General features: G+C 44.0%; 2 protein-coding genes across 4 annotated transcripts; one reads left to right on the top strand and one right to left on the bottom strand.

Moving 5' to 3' along the window:
* Nucleotides 1–2,946: 2,946 nt before the first annotated feature.
* vamp4 (vesicle-associated membrane protein 4) lies at nt 2,947–15,322 on the bottom strand. Of its 2 annotated transcripts, none has more exons than XM_083969766.1 (8): nt 15,195–15,322; nt 13,241–13,342; nt 10,829–10,875; nt 8,410–8,460; nt 6,991–7,091; nt 4,553–4,632; nt 4,362–4,413; nt 2,947–4,261 (listed from the first exon to the last, which is right to left on the bottom strand). In XM_083969766.1, exons 2-8 carry the CDS (start codon nt 13,304–13,306, stop codon nt 4,236–4,238), a joined length of 423 nt encoding a protein of 140 aa, XP_083825892.1. In that variant the 5' UTR covers nt 13,307–13,342; nt 15,195–15,322; the 3' UTR covers nt 2,947–4,235. The 2 variants fall into 2 exon arrangements, with proteins under 2 accessions (XP_083825892.1, XP_083825893.1); XM_083969767.1 differs by lacking the exon at nt 15,195–15,322 and adding an exon at nt 15,079–15,131.
* rangrf (RAN guanine nucleotide release factor) lies at nt 14,199–17,226 on the top strand. 2 transcript variants are annotated; one of them, XM_083969764.1, is made up of 3 exons: nt 14,199–14,467; nt 15,805–15,909; nt 16,057–17,226. In XM_083969764.1, the coding sequence occupies exon 3, from the start codon at nt 16,069–16,071 to the stop codon at nt 16,636–16,638; it is 570 nt and encodes a 189-aa protein (XP_083825890.1). In that variant the 5' UTR covers nt 14,199–14,467; nt 15,805–15,909; nt 16,057–16,068; the 3' UTR covers nt 16,639–17,226. The 2 variants fall into 2 exon arrangements, with proteins under 2 accessions (XP_083825890.1, XP_083825891.1); XM_083969765.1 differs by having other exon boundaries at nt 16,050–17,226.
* The last annotated feature ends 1,410 nt before the right edge of the window (nt 17,227–18,636 follow it).

Here is an 18,636-nt window from a genome sequence, read left to right as displayed (position 1 = left end):
TTTGGCCCCGACATGGAAGGGGGGAAGCGGGGCCTCGTTGGATACAATTACCTCCTGAGGAGCCGGTGTCCTCTTTCATATTGGTAGGGGGCCAGAACGTGACTGGAGCAGCCAATCAGGGCTGAAGGGTCGGAGCTACAAGTCAATCGATGACCACATACCTGAGGCTGACCCCACCAAACACTGGGATGTCTTATCTTTGGGGTTTGTTATGCACAGTGTGTGTGTGTGTGTGTGTGTGTGTGTGTGTGTGTGTGTGTGTTCGTCTACACACCTGCCCAGTTTGTGGTTATCTTTGAGCAACTGTCTCAATTTCATATCTTTCATCCTGCCTCTCTGAAAATAAACAAGCACTCATCCACCATATCGCATGACTGTGGGAGTGACCCTGAGAGGCTGCGGCTTAGACAGTCTGATATTGTGCTGAAGCAAAGAGACGAGGAGGACGGGACTGCAACAAATCCATCCAACTTAAACCTAATCATAACCTAAAGTCTTAACCCTCAAACAGCCCTTGGAAAAAGTGAGGACCGGCCAAAATGTCCTCACTTCCCAAAAAGGTCCTCATTCTTAAAAACTCTTGCCGGTCCTCACAACGTAGTAAATACAAGAACACACACACACACACACACACTCAGATACACACCTTCTCATAGCCTCATATCCTCTGTGCCTGGCTTCCCCTCTGACACTTCTTCTCCTCACTCTCTGCTGACCTGCCAGCCCCCCCCCCACCCCAAAACCCTAAAACATCACCTGACACAGATGCTTCACTCCAGGGAGGCCAGGGGGCAGAGGGTGCAGAGGGGACATGGGGCACAAGGTGAAGTGCGCAGACTACAGAAAACACTCCTCCTCTTGCAGGTTGATGTCGACCTCTCCTGCTGCTGTCAGCACTTGTTTACAGACAGCTGTTGGTCCCTCAGACATTTATATTTATATTTATATTTATATGATGAGGCAAACTTATGATCGGTTGGGCAGATGGAATAAGGTTGAGCATGTGAATTGCAATACAGTATTTAGGGTTTCCATACAACCTTTAACAGGAAAAATCTTAACAATGGGAAACTGATTTGTGTCCTGAGCTAATTGTCTTTATCTGAGAATCCACATTGTATCCCCTGAAATATGAAAATGAAAATAAATAAATAAAAACAATGGGAAACTGATGAGAGGGAGGGAGGAAGGTGACACATGAAAAATATGATCAAACTAAGCTGTCAAGAGGGAGATTGAGAGTAAAGCCATATGTAAACATACTGGGGGCATAAAGGGAGACAGAAGAAAGAAGAGAGGTTACAAAGAGGTGTGTTTAAAAATATTAATAAATCTCAGTATCATATGTTGATGGTCCGGAGATTTATTCTCTACTTACTTCCTCCTGCTAGTGACATATCCATGTCAGATGAGCAGCAGCAGCAGCAGCAGAGTCTCCACCGGACAGGGTGCCTGTGTGACTGACTAATGCAGGTTGGCACTTTGTCTGCTCTTCTCGATTTTGAGTTTAATATACTTTAATATGACTCATATAACCACTGCTATGTGCGGAATCTAAAGTAATCCAGTATGAGCCCCTGAAGGAGGACCAAAACATCCTCTGCTGCCAGTGTGGGCGTGTCTGCGAAGACAAAAAAAAAGGATGAAAACGTCTCCCAGACGAAAGTCCAGAGCAGAAGCTAACTCAAACCTTGAGCCACCGGTTTGAAAGGAAATGACCTGTGTCTGCAGGTTGTCTGTGAACTTCTGTTTCACTACAATTAAAGGTACTATCCCAGGCAACTCATTTTTTTTGCAAAATTATAAAAATCTGAGTATATCTGACAGTAATCGATGACATAAGTGATTTGACATATCGATGACTAAATTTGGTCATCTGTGTAAGGAGCAGGGGCCAAAATTTGGCGGACCAATTAAATTAGTCTCAGACAACTTCGGTTGGATGGCCCGCGTGTCAATCAAACTGCCAAATCAATGTGCATTCTATTCCGTGCATGCATTCCAATGCTAAGTTGTGTTGTCCTGGTAACGGCCACACCGGTCAGCAGCTTCAGCTTGTGGTGGAATGAAGCACAAGCAGAACAGTGGGGGCATGGTTTTGGTGATTTCTGAATGGACGGAGGGGGCGGGTACTTATCAGCTGTGAAATTCGGCTGCTTGGGATGGTACCTTTAAGCAGGGTGCAGGTAACAACCAATGGCACAAAGGCCTGATCAAAATTTGGCCTCTTTATCTTCAAAGCTGCAGTACAACCTTCCCTACCACCACCACCACCACCACCAGGTGCACCAGTACTGAATACAAGCTGGAAGGCCATCTGCAGTAGATCAATGAAGTCAAAGAGGAGCATTGTGGGCCTGTTTTAATGTCTGCTCCCTCAGAGGGGGGCTGTGCAGCGCTGGCTGAGCAAAAGGGCAGAGCTGTCAGTGTGCATCAGCATCTACTGTCCCATACAGCGGGTCTGTCAGAACAATATCGCTTCACGGGCTCCAGACCCTCCAGCTTTAGTGCCATCTTGGGACTCATCACTGTCAGTTAAGTTACAGACCAATAAAACGGCCGGGTAATGAGAGGAGATAAAAAAGAGCTGTGAGAGAGAGAGAGAGCTGAGTGTTGGAGCGGAGGGATGGCATGATCATTAGTTTTCCCTTCTTCACCTCCACTCATCTTTCTTTCCAAAATCAACCCTTCACTCTTCCTTCGCAGTTCCCCCATCTCAAGTTTTCTAGTTATTCTTTTATGAGTCAGCCAACAACTTTTAAATGCTAGTATTCTCAGTATCAGAAGCTCAGATCCTCCTCTCCTCTGATTGGCTGACACTGAATTGTTGTTACTACAGCTCCAATGCCAAGCTGAGAGAGATGTACTGTATGACTACACATATTTCTTCTAAATAAAACACTGTGAAAAAAAAACTGCCCTTTAAAATCACTTTATTTCAGAGCAAAAAGGATCAATATATCACAGTCTTCCAATGCAATGCCAGAATATTGTACATCATTAAAGAATCAATATTTACAGCTAAAATAAATTACATTAAAATAAAATGACAGTTGTATTATACAGTTAATTAATCCAGACACAATGACACCTACAGTATGTTTGCTTCACAGCGCGACTCACGTCACTTAAATCACCCCTCGATAAACATTGTGTGACAGTACGGAGAGACCGAGTGTCCCGGCAGTGGCGATGGGAATGTCAGCGTTCGTACAAAGCACCGTGTAGAGCCGCCAGCAGAGATGAGAACGTAAAAGATGGTGAAAAAAAAGACAGAAGCCGCATTAAATCCAAACAGAACCATCTGCAGGGTGAGAGACGGTTTAATGTCACGAGCAGGAAAGTAGGACAGCCGTGACCAAACCGGCCCAGAGCTCAGCACCGCTGAGGAGGACGCCGAGGGAGGTTCAGGGTGCAGAGTGGTGAGGAGACATTCAGATCTTGGGTGTTTGGGTTTTTAAAATGGTCCTGCTGTGATGTATGTACAGTGTAATATGCCGTCAGGAAGGAGAAAAATGGAAATGAATAAAGTGAAGCAGTTCCTTTCTAGTCCCTTTTCCGATCACCTGTGCAGACGATGAAACGTATCTGATAGCTTTACCGTCAGAGAGCCTGTTAGATGGTTAAAAGAAGCCACCTGTGACCTGACAGATGACCTTCAGATATTCCCTCACCTTGTGTCAGACAGAGACGTGCGCCTCTGGTGTAAAACGTTCCCTTTAAACCTCCTCGTCGTTGAGTGAGAAACCATGGGTAGACGATGTTACAGCATCTTTATATGAGAGACTGTCTGCCTTTACACTATCTATCTATTCAATGTGATATAAAGGACCTACTGTCGAGGCCATGTGATCTGTGTCATGGAATGGACTCCTTCACGTTGACTAGAGGGCTGAGTCAGCGTTTTCTCCTAAACTGCAGTAAAAATATCTCCCCGTTTCTCACCCGCCTCGTTCCCCCTTTCCGTCTCCAGCCAGGGATCGAACCTTAGTACCGATCTCACGGCGAAGAGTAAGATCTGTACTAAAGGCGAGCGAGCTGAGGCCAGATCCTTGAGGGTCTAACAGGCTGATACTGGGGGGGAGGGGTGTGGGAGGTCGGCTGGCACCCCCTAGCTGAAGTGGAGGACTGTGTGCAGAGGAGAGACAGAGTGACAAAGACAGAGAGAGAGAGAGAGGAAGAAGAGGAAGAGCAGGGTTCTTCTCCCACCCCCCCCCAGTCCTCCTCGTCGGACACTAGCGATATCGTAGGATGACTGGAACTGAAAGAGACGAGGAAGAGAGAGAGAGAGTGTTTATTTGGTAACAGATCGAATGGTTATATAAATTCACACAGTGCTGCACTGTTGGTCTGATACTCACTGATGATGATGAGCAGCAGAGCGACCACAACCAAGGCAATAATCATCTTCATCTGTGGAAGGAATGATGCATGCATGTTACATCCACACGTCCCTTAGAATACTAAACATGTCCAACATTAGACAAAACACAGAGACACAAAAATAAAAGATGAAAATGAAAACATCACACTGGTTAAAGAGACGGCCCACCTTCATGTCTCTCCACCACATCCTCCGGTGCAGCTGTTTGGCTCGGCTACTGAAGGCAGAGGCGTTGTCTGATAGGCTCTCTGCGAGGCGTCACGTGACCGCAGCACAGACGGGAACACGTGAGGAGAGAAAAAAAAAGAGCAAAACATCTGTTTAAAAGCAGGTAAACAATGGTCTTAGTCATTGTTTTCAATCTGATGGTGGGTACGGTGGCTCAGACCGTCTGGCCCCTGTGTGTTGTGCTTGTGCAGTTACAATGTGTCGGTTATGTAAGTCCTACACTGAGTGTTCAACAAGTTGTATGCACAGTGGAGGAAAAAGCACTCCCTCCTCTCTCCTCGTTGTGATGTCCCACACCCCTCTGCCTCTGTGTTCCTTGGATACTGTTGTTAACTTGATGTTTATGCATGTTAACAAGAGGATTCCAGCTCCCTAGCGTGCAACGCTGCGCTCGTCCAAGCCCCCCCCCCCGTCCCCTCGTCCCCTCGTTAGACTCTCTGTGTGTCTGTCATGTGTCGGCCGCTTCCACGTCCATGTGCCTGTTAACGACCGCTCGCTACTACAAAGAGAGGCCTCCGTCCGGACCGGGCCTCTGAGAAGATGCTTGTTAATCTTGTGGAATTTAACAACGGGGCTACCTGCACACAGGTCAGACAGGACAGACAGACACACTGCAGCTGTCAGTCACAGGATATTATACGGCTCGCATGAAGACGACATCACGCACTGTACGAGTCGCACACCATCGCAGAGGCTCGCATGCACAAACAGCCGCACAAACACACGAGCCGATGTGTTCCAGATGTGCATCATTGTCTTGGTTGGCAGACAAGCAGTTATACAACATCTGTGTGGATGTCATCATGAGGCCTGACGCTGTGCCAAAAGCCAGGAGCACCTCGGCCACATCTCTTCATCAGCAGAGGAGGAGGAGGAGGAGGAGGAGGAAACAAGTGCGTGTCCTGTTGAAAGCCTTGTGTGCATGTGTGTGTAAACTACGGTGCAACGGTGAGAGCGTAACTCATTTCACACACCTGCTTGATACATGAGTGAATGAGTGTGTAGGACCTGTCAAACACTCTCAGACACACAGCTGGTAGAACACTCAACCTGGAGTCATCATTTACACCTTTACAGTGTAGTGAGTGTGTTTAGAAGCACCAGCTACAACACACGCACACAAAACCCCACTGGACTAAAGTCCTTCATAGATGTTTAAACTGTGCTGATTTCTCTGTAACAAACAGTATGTTACATATTATTGCAAGGTTTAAAGTAGGGCTGCAATAATTCATTGATTCAAGTACAAAAAATGTATTTGTTTAATCATTTCTGTCATTTCCAAAGCAAAAATATTGAATATTTGATGATTTTCTTTGTCACATATATTTATCTCTCTGTAAATTGTTAGTTGCAGCCGTCGTTTAATACAAACTACAGGTTATTTGATTAATATCGGAGAGAATGAGACTGTAAACACAGAACACACTGTTTAGATCAGTCTGTAACATTTCACCATCTCACAACATATTCTAATTCTTTTTGTGCATAAATAAATTGGAGATCTGATCTGTCATTAACATCAAAGATGAATTACAGATTACAAATGAATGGGACTTATATAGTCTTATTGACCACTCATAGCATTTCACATCTAAAGCTCCATTCAAACACCACTTTTAAAGACATACTGTAGCACTCTTCCATCGCTCACACACTGACGACACATGGGAAATATAACGTCTACACTTTGAAATTAAGACCGGAGGAGCTGGAAATCAAACCATCGACAATCAGAGCAGCCTCAGCCGAGCCAAATCCTAAACCTCAGGTACGTTTAGGGTCACTGGTCCTCATTAATGGATGTTTTCATTCTAAATCAGTTGCACATTGGAGAAAGTTTCCTATTAACATGAGATTAATCCCTAAATAATCCCATTTACCATAAAGGTAAGGATCCCCAGAGCATGTGCACTACATCTGTGGAAAAAGACACTTCAAACTAACAGGACTGATAAAACGTTTCCTGCAGAGTTGGGCTGCTCGGTGGTCAAGTGGTTAAGAGCACATCCTGATGATCCTACCCGCGCCTGGAAGTTACATAGGCACCATTCATCCTATTAACCATTTTTCTACCATTGCAATGAGTCTGGAAACATAATTTTAAGGCTGATAAGGCTGATTTAAGAGTTTGATGAGAGAAACCAAGAAATCCCATTAGCCTCCGTAGTGTAGCTCTGAGCAGCTCGCAGCTCTGCTCTGCCGTTCTAAAAATAGTTTGCACCGACAATTAAAGGTAACGAACCTACTCCTAAGACTATAGGGATTATGGCAATTATGGCCAATTTGCCAAAATGTTGAACTATCCCTTTAAAAGGCAAAAAAGCCCCAAAAATATAGTATAAAACATGTTTCCTGCAGAGTTGGTGTCGACTCACCTGACTTGTCCTGCAGGTCGTCAAGACGCTCGCCCCTCTCTATGACTTTGGAGATGTTCTCCTGCATCACATCGATGACCTCATCAACCTGTGACTGCACCCTGTGGACGCAGATCAGTGAGAGACACAGAATAATAAATAACAGACATGAATCCTGAGGTATGGAGTTTGTAGAATCTGCAGAAGATTCATCTTTCTTTTTTTTTGGTAAACTGCTACAGCACAAAGCACCTGACGTTTTCCAACAACATTCCTCTCTACATCTCGACTCGTCCAGTTGGCAGCCAATAAAAAGCCTGTCAAACACTCCTCGGCCTCACTGTGACCCATCTGCACCTGTTGAATATCAGTCGACTTATGATCAAACTCTTGCTTCATTCATGTTGCTCACACCTGAGCATGGCATGACTAGAACAGATTACCTTCGGTCATTCTCATTTCAGGGTAATTCTCAGCATTTCCTCTTGGAGGGATGCAGACTCAGCAGGAAGGAGGAGAGCAGCACACAAATACAAAAGACAAAAGAAGTTTGTTTTCTCCACCAGACAATCGCATCAGCGCTGTTAGCATTGATTGTCTCAGACAAAGTGGCTGCAGGAAACCACCAGTCTTGGACTTGGGCTTGATTACACATTAAAAGGCAGCAATACTTAACATGAAAAACCACATTCACGGTAAAGACAGCAGCAGAAGCTGGCTGAGGGGGGGGGTCTGCCACAAACAGTCATTAACACACCCTGAGGACCTGACCTTAGAGGTCCAGGCTCACACACACACACACACACACACACAGGGGTGAGGAGCAGGAGCCCTGTGCACACCACATTCCAGGAATTCGTAAAGATGGCATCTCGTTTCATGAACTCACAACAATGGCAAACTGTAAAGTATGAAGTGAGTGTGAAGAAAGAAGTCCAGTTGCCAGACTGAGTCAACAACGATCTCCTGTGTTCTCTGGCTGTCTACGACTGGAGAGTCACGTGGAAACGAACTGCAGAGGGACCGAGTTACACAATAACCTGTGCTCCACCGGCTCTCTTACACAATCAGCTAATAACCACAGCTTCTGGTAAACACCACGGACCATTGCATAACACCAACACCAAAACCTCAGAGTGCTGGTGACACAGCTCTGACCTCTGGCTTATAGCTGGAGTCAGGAATGTGTTAGTGGAGGTGACTATGAGCAGTGTACCCTGCCTGGCAGACCTGCCCCAGCCAACCATGGATGATTATGTTCCTTCACGTTGGTCTGCCTGTTTATTTCTGTCCTGCCTCTCTCCACTCCATGTTTTTGATTTTCCACACTAATTGTGCTTTGCTTTCCTGATGCCATAGCGTACTTTGGTCAGCTGTTTGTTGTTTTGAAATGTGCTTTGTAAATGAATTTGATTAGATGTGATATGGTTTCGTACTTACTGCTTGATTTTGTCATTCTGAGGTCCAAATCTTGGTCCTGTGGGGCCTCTCCTGGAGAACAGACATGAACAAAACCAATGTCAACAATTTAATGTAGGTAATTTTTCAGCTGTAGATGATTTGCAGCCATCCATGTTTGTATCTCTTTAGTTAAAGGGCCCATACTTCACTATCTACTATCTTCATGCAGTTACTTACTATCTTTCTCAAGCCTATAGCAACAAAAAGTCAGCGAATTCACCATAAGACAGGAGGCTCTGAGGCTTTTTTCTGATTGGCTGATGGGTTTTTGAGTGATGAAATAAATCTACAGCAGATTTCAGGTTAAAGTTCATACCATATCTCCACCCAAATAAGTGAGTTAAATGAGTAAACCTGTGAATAAAAGGTTGAGGTTCATTCATTCATCCACATTTGTTCCTTTCATGGAAGAAACTTAGATGGTCTGTCACTTCCAGTTACCTACACCTTTGATTACATTAACGAAAAACTTCAAAAAAGAATTTAAGTTAAAGGGACTACAAGGACTTTCGGAAAGCGGGAGTGTTTTCACACTACATTTCCCATGAGCCTCCGCGCGCACAGTGACATTCTTGGACCGGCGCAAGATGGACGAAAGTGAAAACATTTGCCAAGAATGTTTTCATTAATCAAGAACGAAAGTCGGAGGTTTGAAGACGATCAGATACCGCTGTAGTTCTGACCATAAACGATGCCAACTAGTTATCCGGCGATGTTATTCCCATGACCCGCCGGGCAGCGTCCAGGAAACCAGGAAACCAGGAAATGCTGGGCAAGTCGACCACTAAATAATAATATCAAAATAACTATAAAGACAAAATTATATATTTATCAAAAATGGACCCATTAACAAGTGTGGGTAACGTAGATTCATCCACATCAATATTAGACTCTTTTATAACCTTTTATAAGTCTCTTTAATTAATTTACAAAATCAAAACAACTTGAAATTGGTTGGCTTTCTGTTCAGACTGACGATGCACAACAGCACGGAGCAGAGCACACACACACACAGACCCACTGGAGAGAGTGAGCTGTGAGCCACCGTGGAAACTGGTCTGCTCTCAACAGCTCTGTCACACTTTGATCTGTGATTATATGCTTTCAAACTTTATTTGAACCTGTGCCCACTCTTTGATTCCTGTGGACAGATGATAACGTCTGTGCTTCAAAGAGAGAAAAAATACTTTGCACATCTATTTGTTGGACAGGTGTGTAGGAGAGGGACGAGTTGATCCAAACATACAGTAGTGCCTTCCAAAAGTATTCACACTCCTTGAATTTTCCACATTTTGTCACGTTACAACCACAAACTTAAATGTATTTTATAGGGATTTTATGTGATAGACCAACACAAAGTAATTGTGAAGTTTTACAAATCAAAGACCAAAATTCAACTGTTTGGCCAATATGCAAAACCCTATGTGTGGCAGAAACCTAACACTGCACATGAACCTGAACACACCATCCACTGTGAAACATGGTGGTGGCAGGGACAGAGTTGATGGAAGATGGATGGAGCTAAATCCAGGACAATCCTGGAGGAAAAGCTGTTGGAGGCAGAAAAAGACTTGACACTGGGACAGAGGTTCACCTTCCAGCAGGACAACCACCCTAAACACACAGCCAGAGCTACAGTGGACTGGTTTATGTCAAAGACTCTGACTGGAACGTTAGAACGTCAGAGTCCAGACCTCAATCCTGTTGAGAATCTGTGGCAAGACTTGAAAACTGCTGTTCTCCATCCAACCTGACTCAACTGGAGCTGTTCTGCAAAGAAGAACGGGCAAAAGTTGCAGTAGCGTGTAAATGTGCAAAGCTGCTAGAGACACACTGCAAAAGACCTGCTGTAATTGAAAGGTGAAAGGTGGTTCAACAAAGTATTGACTTGAATACACACGCATGCCAGACTTTTCTGATTTTATTTGTAAAAAATCTGTAAAACACCATGGATCACTTTCCTTCCACTTCACAATTATGCGCTACTTTGTGTTGGTCTATCCCAATAAAATACATTTAAGTTTGTGGTTGTAACGTGACAAAATGTGGATAAGTTCCAGCATGTGTTAATGGTCTTCAGAGAAATAAAATGCTGCGGGGTTGGGTAGGAGGGTCAGGTTGGCTTGGGAAGTGGCTGAGGGCAGTGACTGCTACGTTGTGACATCACAAAGCTACAGAAATCCTGACGGCTGATTTTAAGGCTCCATGTCTGAATTTCTCTGTGGACTGGGGCTTTGATACTTTCTCTGTATTAATATAGATCTAAACCGGATTTATAATTGAAAAATACCGGATGGGACCTTTAATGCTGTGTAAACTGTACTTTAACCATAGTTGATTTACTGTTGTTCTAATAATGTCACTGCATGAATACAAATATATCCATGCACACACTCACAGAAAGAAGTCCTCCTCCTCATCGGAGTCCTCTTCCAGCAGGTTCCTCTGTAAAAAAAAAAAAAAAAAGGAAAAAAAGGTCAAATGAGGATGAGCTAGAACTGTCCCCTATTCAAAGACCCTCCGGTCAGGTGAGCTGGGTCTACCGGGGCAGTGAGGCCAGTGAAAAATGGGACATTGTCCACAGCAGACACTGAGCTTTTCACTGTTCTGGGGCCAGGGTCAGTGTTGAGATCGGGAACCACCACACTGATTCTTATACCAGTTCAGATTTCCAATGATTTTTCAATAGTTGCAGTTGCCTGGTAACATTTATAGGTTTCAGTGAGGATGACGTCACCCTGCCACCTACAGTGGCTGTGAACAAAGGATTAAAATTGCCAGAATAAAGCATTGTAGTGTTAACATTTACAGATTTTGGTTCAAAGCAGCACCAGCACTGTCAGTTCTGAGGCAGAGTAGATTCCTGGCACTGACAACGAGTGCTGCTGAGAGGGAGAACACACCGTCTCCTCCGTATAGCTGATGTGCAGATCAATAGAAGCCTTTTCAGAGGACAGAATGGTCAAAAGCACTGTTATTATTACAGTGCACTCATGATATAATACTGCCGCTAACAATAAAGGTCTTTTGTTGTTGCTTTTCTTCTTACCAAACCACAATACAACTCTTCCTCCTCTGCTCAAGGACAGACAGTCTACTGAGAACCCAAAATGGAGATTTGCATTCTAGTAGAAGACCAGAGAGACATTTCTGAGATTATCCCACAGAAACACAGCTAAAGATAGAGAATTAGTGAGGACAGCTGCATTAAATTCTCACAGGAGGAGAGAGCAAGAGTCTGTTATTCATTGGATGGCGAACAGCCAGGCTACACTCACTGCTACTGGGAAAGAAAAGCCCTTCATCTTTACCCAAGATTACTGAAGGATGGCAGCAAACATTGCAGGCCTACAGCATGCTGGTCCATGTGTTTGGAAGCAGCATTAATCACATTTGAATTAGAGGGGACAGAAGTGGTTTAGACACTGAGATCCCTCCGGGCTGCTGCAGTCAAACACAAAAGTCACAGAGTTTAGTGTTGTTCACAAAGACAATAAATCTCTGCTGGCTCACGAGCTGAATCTCCAAATCTCCAGTCATGGTAAATGACCTTCTACCATTCACTGCACCAAGCCTATTCAAAGAGCACGGAGGAGGAAATCCCACAGATGTGCGCAGAGGTGCACAGCTGCCCGACTCTACAGACACTCTACCGACAATACAGACATTTAGCTTCTTGTAAATACACTGTCATCTGCAAAAAAGCTGAGGGCATGGTGGCCACATGATCATAAAGAACTTTATAAGTGGAGGCATTAACAGTCTCCTGCGCCACCTTTTTCTCTTTCTTTCTTTCTTTCTTTCTTTCTTTCTTTCTTTCTTTCTTTCTTTCTTTCTTTCCACTGTGTGGGATGGGAAACACGAGGGGAGCTGTTATCTATTATCAGAGGCCAGGGGGCGGGGGGTGGGGGCACAGAAGGAGAAGCATGGTAGGTGGAAAGGATCATTTTGTTCTCCCCGTAAGCTTCACTTTGATCCCGGTTCAACATAAAAATGAGAAAGATTACACAGAGGAAACAGGATGAAGTGAAGGATCAGTGAGAGGACATGGGGGGTGGGAGAAGGAGGGAGGCTCTCGGGGTGGGGTGGGGTGAGTTGGGATATGGTTTGGGGGGGTTCACTCTGATTAAAACCAGACATTTGGCCAGCTACAGGAGTTCCTTCACTTCACCTCCTTCAACCACCTCCTTCAAAGATCAACTTTTATTTTCTTCTTTACTTTCCCACATTTTTTCATCTTCATTCAGCATCTGTTTGTGACTGAAATGTGGAAATAAATCCGCTGCACCTGACTTCTATTATTGTAGTGGAAAAGTGATCAGTGCAATAACCCTTTTCTGACCATTCATTTCTTAAAGGGATAGTTCAACATTTTGGCAAATTGGCCCATTGCCATAATCCCTATAGTTTTAGGAGTAGGTTTGTTACCTTTAATTGTCGGTGCAAGCTATTTTTAGAACGGCGGAGCAGAGCCGTGAGCTGCACGAGAGCGTTTTGGAGTTGTTGGATTATGTATTTGATGAGTTTGATGATGGAAACCAAGAAATCCCATTAGCCTCCGTAGCGTAGTTCTGAGCAGCTCACGGTTCTGCTCCACCGTTCTAAAAATAGCTTGCACCGACAATTAAAGGTAACGAACCTACTCCTAAAACTATAGGGATTATGGCAATGGGCCAATTTGCTAAAATGTTGAACTATCCCTTTAACATATTCATTACAAACCCCATTTTCTCACTATATTTCATACTTGCTGACAATGGTATTTGATATAATCCCTCTAAAACCAGCTCTCCATCCACCCATGTCTCACCCTCTCACTGCGGATCGATCCCGTGACCTCGTCGTCATTGAGGTGTCGTTTAAACTTGGGGGGCATGTTGTCTTCAGGCTGTTCCTCCCGATCTGGCTCCCTCTGCAGGACAGGAGGAGAAGAAGGTTGGTTAGAGCCTCCTGCATTATAGTAGAGCCTGAACATAAACAGCCAGACACCTGCACTGAACAACAATCGTCCTGTTGACCCTAAGTCTCATACACACAACCTGCTGAATGAGAGCACTTTAACATTGGTACATGGAGGTGATTCGAATCGCAGGCAGAACTACAGCCAGGTCACGTCTGGGACCAGAGAACAAAAGACAAAGTGTTTGAGCTGAATGAGACTGTAAATCTAAACTTGACTCATGACAATGAAATCCACTGCTTTAGTAATTACTGCATAAATAAAACTGCTCATCTTCGAGGAATCTGAGGAGAACTCAGGTGCTTCCTGTTAAACATAGGCTGACTTTGTTATTACTCACAGGGCTGACCTCCTTCATTTCGTCTGCTGTCTAATTTTTGCTGTCTGCTGTTTGAAAAAAACTGAAAAACTGTTCAACACCTCATCAGGTAACAAAAACACAAGACTCATTAGAATATCATACTACGATGTCTTATTTCTTAACACTTCAGCTGTTAACAGTCAGTCTCACTAGCTGTGAAAGGAAATGTCATCATCACTCTGTGTGCCTTTGGCTGAAACACTCAACCATGTCAGATGTGGAAAACACACTGTTCTTCCATTTAAACTCCCACGCATCTGTGTTTGGGCGTTACATGTTCCAAACAGTGTGACAAAACACAACAGTAAAGTGCCTCTGTGACACTAAAGTGAACAACATGTGATCCTAAGGTCCTGAGGTAATCACCTGGGGGAAACACAACCATCACAAACACACATATACACGCACAAAACCTCTTTTAGTGAGCCGACAACACAGCTTTTATACCATTGAATCCAGTTCAGTCTGACACTGTGGCTTTCTCAGCAGCGTCCTTCTCTGGCACTGCTGAAGGAAAAAGACCTGAGTGTGGCCAGGAGAGGAGGAGAGGACGTATCCAGTGAAGAGAGGAGAAGAGAAGCAGGGGACAAGGCTCTATCTGAAGCAGCGACAGCATGAAGAGACAGAGAGAGACAGAGACAGAGAACAAGCCAAGTCTAATAGGTTAGAGCTGCAGAGGACAGATTGTTAAAGACAAGAAGAGATGAATTGAAAAGGTACAATCCATAAAATACTGTACTCATATCAAATTTGTTGTTTATAATCAGAATTACAGACAGTGTGTTGCCATGTGGGGTCTTGGTAGTCGATTTACGGATTGCACCTTTAAGCAAACACTAAGAGAGGAATGTACAATGCTCATGCAAATCTAAACTTATCAATTTCTAAGAGAAAACAGGACGAATCCAGTACAGCTATTGTTAGCTGAGTATTGATTTTTCTTCTCCTTCTTCTTTTTTTATTTTTTATTTTTATTTTTCTTACTACTTATGCAAAAGCCTTGGGTACAAATAAAAGCTCCTTACAGAAGCTGGTCCTGAAGCTGAGTCTGACATCTTTCATCACATCACAGCCTCCTACAGCTAGCCGGCTGAGCTGCTTATTAGCCTCAATTAAAGAGCAAATGCGTCAGAATATGGCTGTGTATAACACCTAAATAAACACACAGCTACAGCATAGTTATTAAAGAGGGGGGTTAAGACCACTACCGCCGCAAAGACAGAGAACTACAGGCTAATTTCGGTTTCATTCAGGGCGCTTGGTTCACTGACAAATCCAGCTACACGCTAAGCTAATGTTAGCTGAGGATGCTAACGCGGCTAGCTACCTGAAGCTGTCCCACAGAGTCCGCTGCTCGATGCTCGTGGACACACACACACAGACACACACACAGGGACTCCGGTGTGATCCGGAAGGTTTCGGTGTCTCTGAGCTGGACTTTACGGGTGGAGGTGATTCATCTCAGACGGATGTCCTGGCGATGAGACAGGATTGTCATTCTGGATGCTAGCAGTCGGCTTGTCTTCCTTCAGTGTGAATCAGCTGACCGGGAAATGAACACAACAGCTGGAGGAGGAGGAGAGACCGCTGCAGATGTGCGACAGAAATATATTTATATTCCATTTTCATTTTCTTCATTAGGCAGAAAACACTCCAACTTCACTAATATATATTCTGTATAAATTCTAAAGGCAACTGAAGATAAAAACACGTAAAGTTAAACCTCAATTAGCATTTAGTATTTACATGTTATATTACATTTTTTGCGTCATTCTCACTGTATGTAAGAGAGAATTATTGTATTTTTTACTCCAGCCGCTTTTTATTATTTTCATTTATTTTATTTTTTCTGCCATTTGCTAAAATCACCCCTTAAATAGACTCAATTTATACAATATATTAGGTCGCCATAAGTTATTTTGATATTAATACTTTTGTAATTTTACTTTATATTTATTATTATATTTTGACGCTTTTTGTATTATTTTTATTAATATATTTTTACTTCCTCCATCATCGCCTGTTTTAGTATGATTGTCCGTCTCACCTGTAGGTGGCAGCAGTGCGCCAGACACGCGTCTAGCCCGTCTAGAATTGGACCGTGGAAGAAAAAGATAAAGTTTCTACCGGAAAGGAAGGCACGTCCAGTGACCATCTGGTAAGCCATGTGTATCACGCTGTATTTATTGATTCATTGATGAATTCCAGAGTCAGCTGTATGTTTTATTATTCATAAAGCAGGAGTTGTTTGTGTAGCTGACACCGGGCTCTGTGTTTGTCTGTGTCCCTCCACCGCAGCTCTCAGCCCGGCTCAGAGATGCAGAGCGCCGCGCAGCCTCGCCCTCTGTACGGGGGAGCGCTGTCCGCGGTCATCCCCCACAGCGCCACTGACGTCAGCGAGCTGAGGGAGATCCCGGACAACCAGGAGGTGTTTGCCCACGCGCACACCGACCAGAGCCTGATCGTGGAGCTGGTGGAGTACCAGGGTCAGGTGGCGGACCAGGACTCGGCCAGGTACCACTTCGAGGACATCGCAGGCAGCAACAAAGCTCTGGAGCCAGGCGCCTTTGAGGTGACCAGCGTCGTGGCTCTGCCCAGACCCGACCTCTCCCTGCCAGAGTGCAGCTCAGCCTGGATGCTGACCGGGACGCAGCGTGTGTCCAAGTTTAACGAGGAGGCGAGGAACACGGTGACCCTCCACCTGGGTGTGTTCCGCCTGCCGCAGTTTTCCACAGACATCCTGATCACCTTCAACGACCCACAGAGCATCAGTCCTGACAGCAGCAGTGCCGCTGCGGTGGGGACACACAAAATGCCATGGACGGTGCAGGACTTCCAGCGTTTGCTGCAGACTCTGACCGTGCATAATCCTGGGCTGTTTGGATAGAGCTGCTGCTGTTAACCACACGACTGTCGAGACATTTGGTCCTCTTATATGACACAGACAGGCCACATTCAAACCAAGGACAAGCATCTGGACTTAGGCATGCTTTGGGTGCCAAAAGCTTTGGAGGTGGCCCTTTCTCCCGACACACAAGAGTACATGTTCTGTCCTGCCTTTAAGTTTGACTTTGTTTTAGCAATTAAAAATGACACCTGAATATCTCATAATATAGCCTATATTTTGTTGTCAATAGGTAGATTAGGCGTGCTCACTCCAAAAGTCTCAAGGTGCCAGTCCAAAAGATCAACATGTGTAGAGAATCGACAGCACAACTGTTTGTCCTTTTCATTCAAACAGTTGATATAAAGCATCATAATAGTTTACATATAGGCTAACTAGGAAAAAGGTGAACAATCATGAACATCCCAACCATATCAGAAAATAGATCCGATATAATAGAAGCTCTTACGCACAGTAACAAGACAATCGACTCTAAACTCGAATATAATAAATACCGGTAGAATACAATAAATAGAAAAAGGAAAAAAGACAATTATAGCATCACATCAATTCTCTGAATACAGGCCAAAATACATCAAGGTCAAAATGGAACCGACAAAACTTGGACATGATGTCAAAATATCTTAATAAGACCAAGATCTGGATCAAAATATATTAGCAATCCCTTCATATCAAGACCAGAAGCCTCCCATCTCTATCCAACTAGAGAATAAAAACAACACAATCCCTAAGAGTGCTGTCGATTCTCTACATATATTTTGTTGTACCATAGTCAAAGTTTCAGAACAAAACCTCGTGGACTATTGCGTTATTTTTGGATCATCTTATCTGTTCATAGGTGAATGTGTTTTAAAATAACCTGCTATACTGTAGGGTTCCAACTGAAGCCGACAAATAAAGTCACCTTGAAGTTATTTTTACCAGGTATTTCTGTGTCATGAGGGTATGCACCTGAGGGAAATGTGAGATTTGAGACAAATAACAAATGTCAGACCTGCTGATTTTCCACTGAAGTTTCCCACCACATTCCTGTTTGCCCAGCCTTCTCCCACTCACTCAAGCATTTCCTCTTTCCACACACACGCCTTTCTTTTATTTTACTCCAATATATTGCCATCATCCTCAGGTGTGTTTTCATGTTAACATGTGGTGATGGATTCAACTACACACACAAACCAATAAATCTCATTGTGCTACCAAGCTGGAATCTCATTTGTTTACATTAAGATGGTAATAAAACATGCAAAGGTTAAAGTAGAGGTCATGAGGTTAAGGGTGAGATGAGATGCATCCCTCTGGTGCAGTTAAAATACAGGTAATACGTGGATCCTAAGTGTCTTCGGTGAATCTAAGGTTTGGTCATAAACAGTGAAAAATGAGAGGGAGAGTCCCAGCAGGAATTTGTATTAGGTCTGGTCAACTGTTTCCATCATTTGCTGCAGTGGCCTCATGGTGGAATAATTCATTAGTTTGAACGTCTGAGAGACGAATATGGTGAAATACAAAATTTATGGAGTAGGAAATGAACTTTATTCTTCATTGCTTTGAAGTTTCAAACCAGCTCTTTCGGATCCGGGAGTCTGAAGTCATACTCGCGTGTAATTGAAGCCATTTTCCTCAGTTACATGCGCTGCTATTTGAAGAAAAATGGCTGCAGTCGAATTCAGGGAATTCAGGTAAGTCTTGCATAACAAACAAGAGGCAGCACAGTCTGTCCCCCCAAAGCCACACCAAGCCCTCCTCATCCTCTGGTGCGATCATGACAGATTAAAATCTCATAAAACCAGGCATCCTTTCCTCTCAGCCATCCCAACATCACACATTCTTTCATTAACCACAACATCCACAGTGTCACCACAACGTCCTCACAGACACACACTGTTATTTGTTCAGTTTGTCATAAAATCTACAAACATCCTGTCTTTAAGACTTGATGAGTGTTTTGGAAAAGTCATGGTTTGTAGTAGGTAGGCCATGTCC

This window comes from Trachurus trachurus (assembly GCF_905171665.1).
Source record: "Trachurus trachurus genome assembly, chromosome: 4".
NCBI classification, from domain to species: Eukaryota; Metazoa; Chordata; class Actinopteri; order Carangiformes; family Carangidae; genus Trachurus; species Trachurus trachurus.
This window is presented reverse-complemented; position numbering and strand designations above follow the sequence as displayed.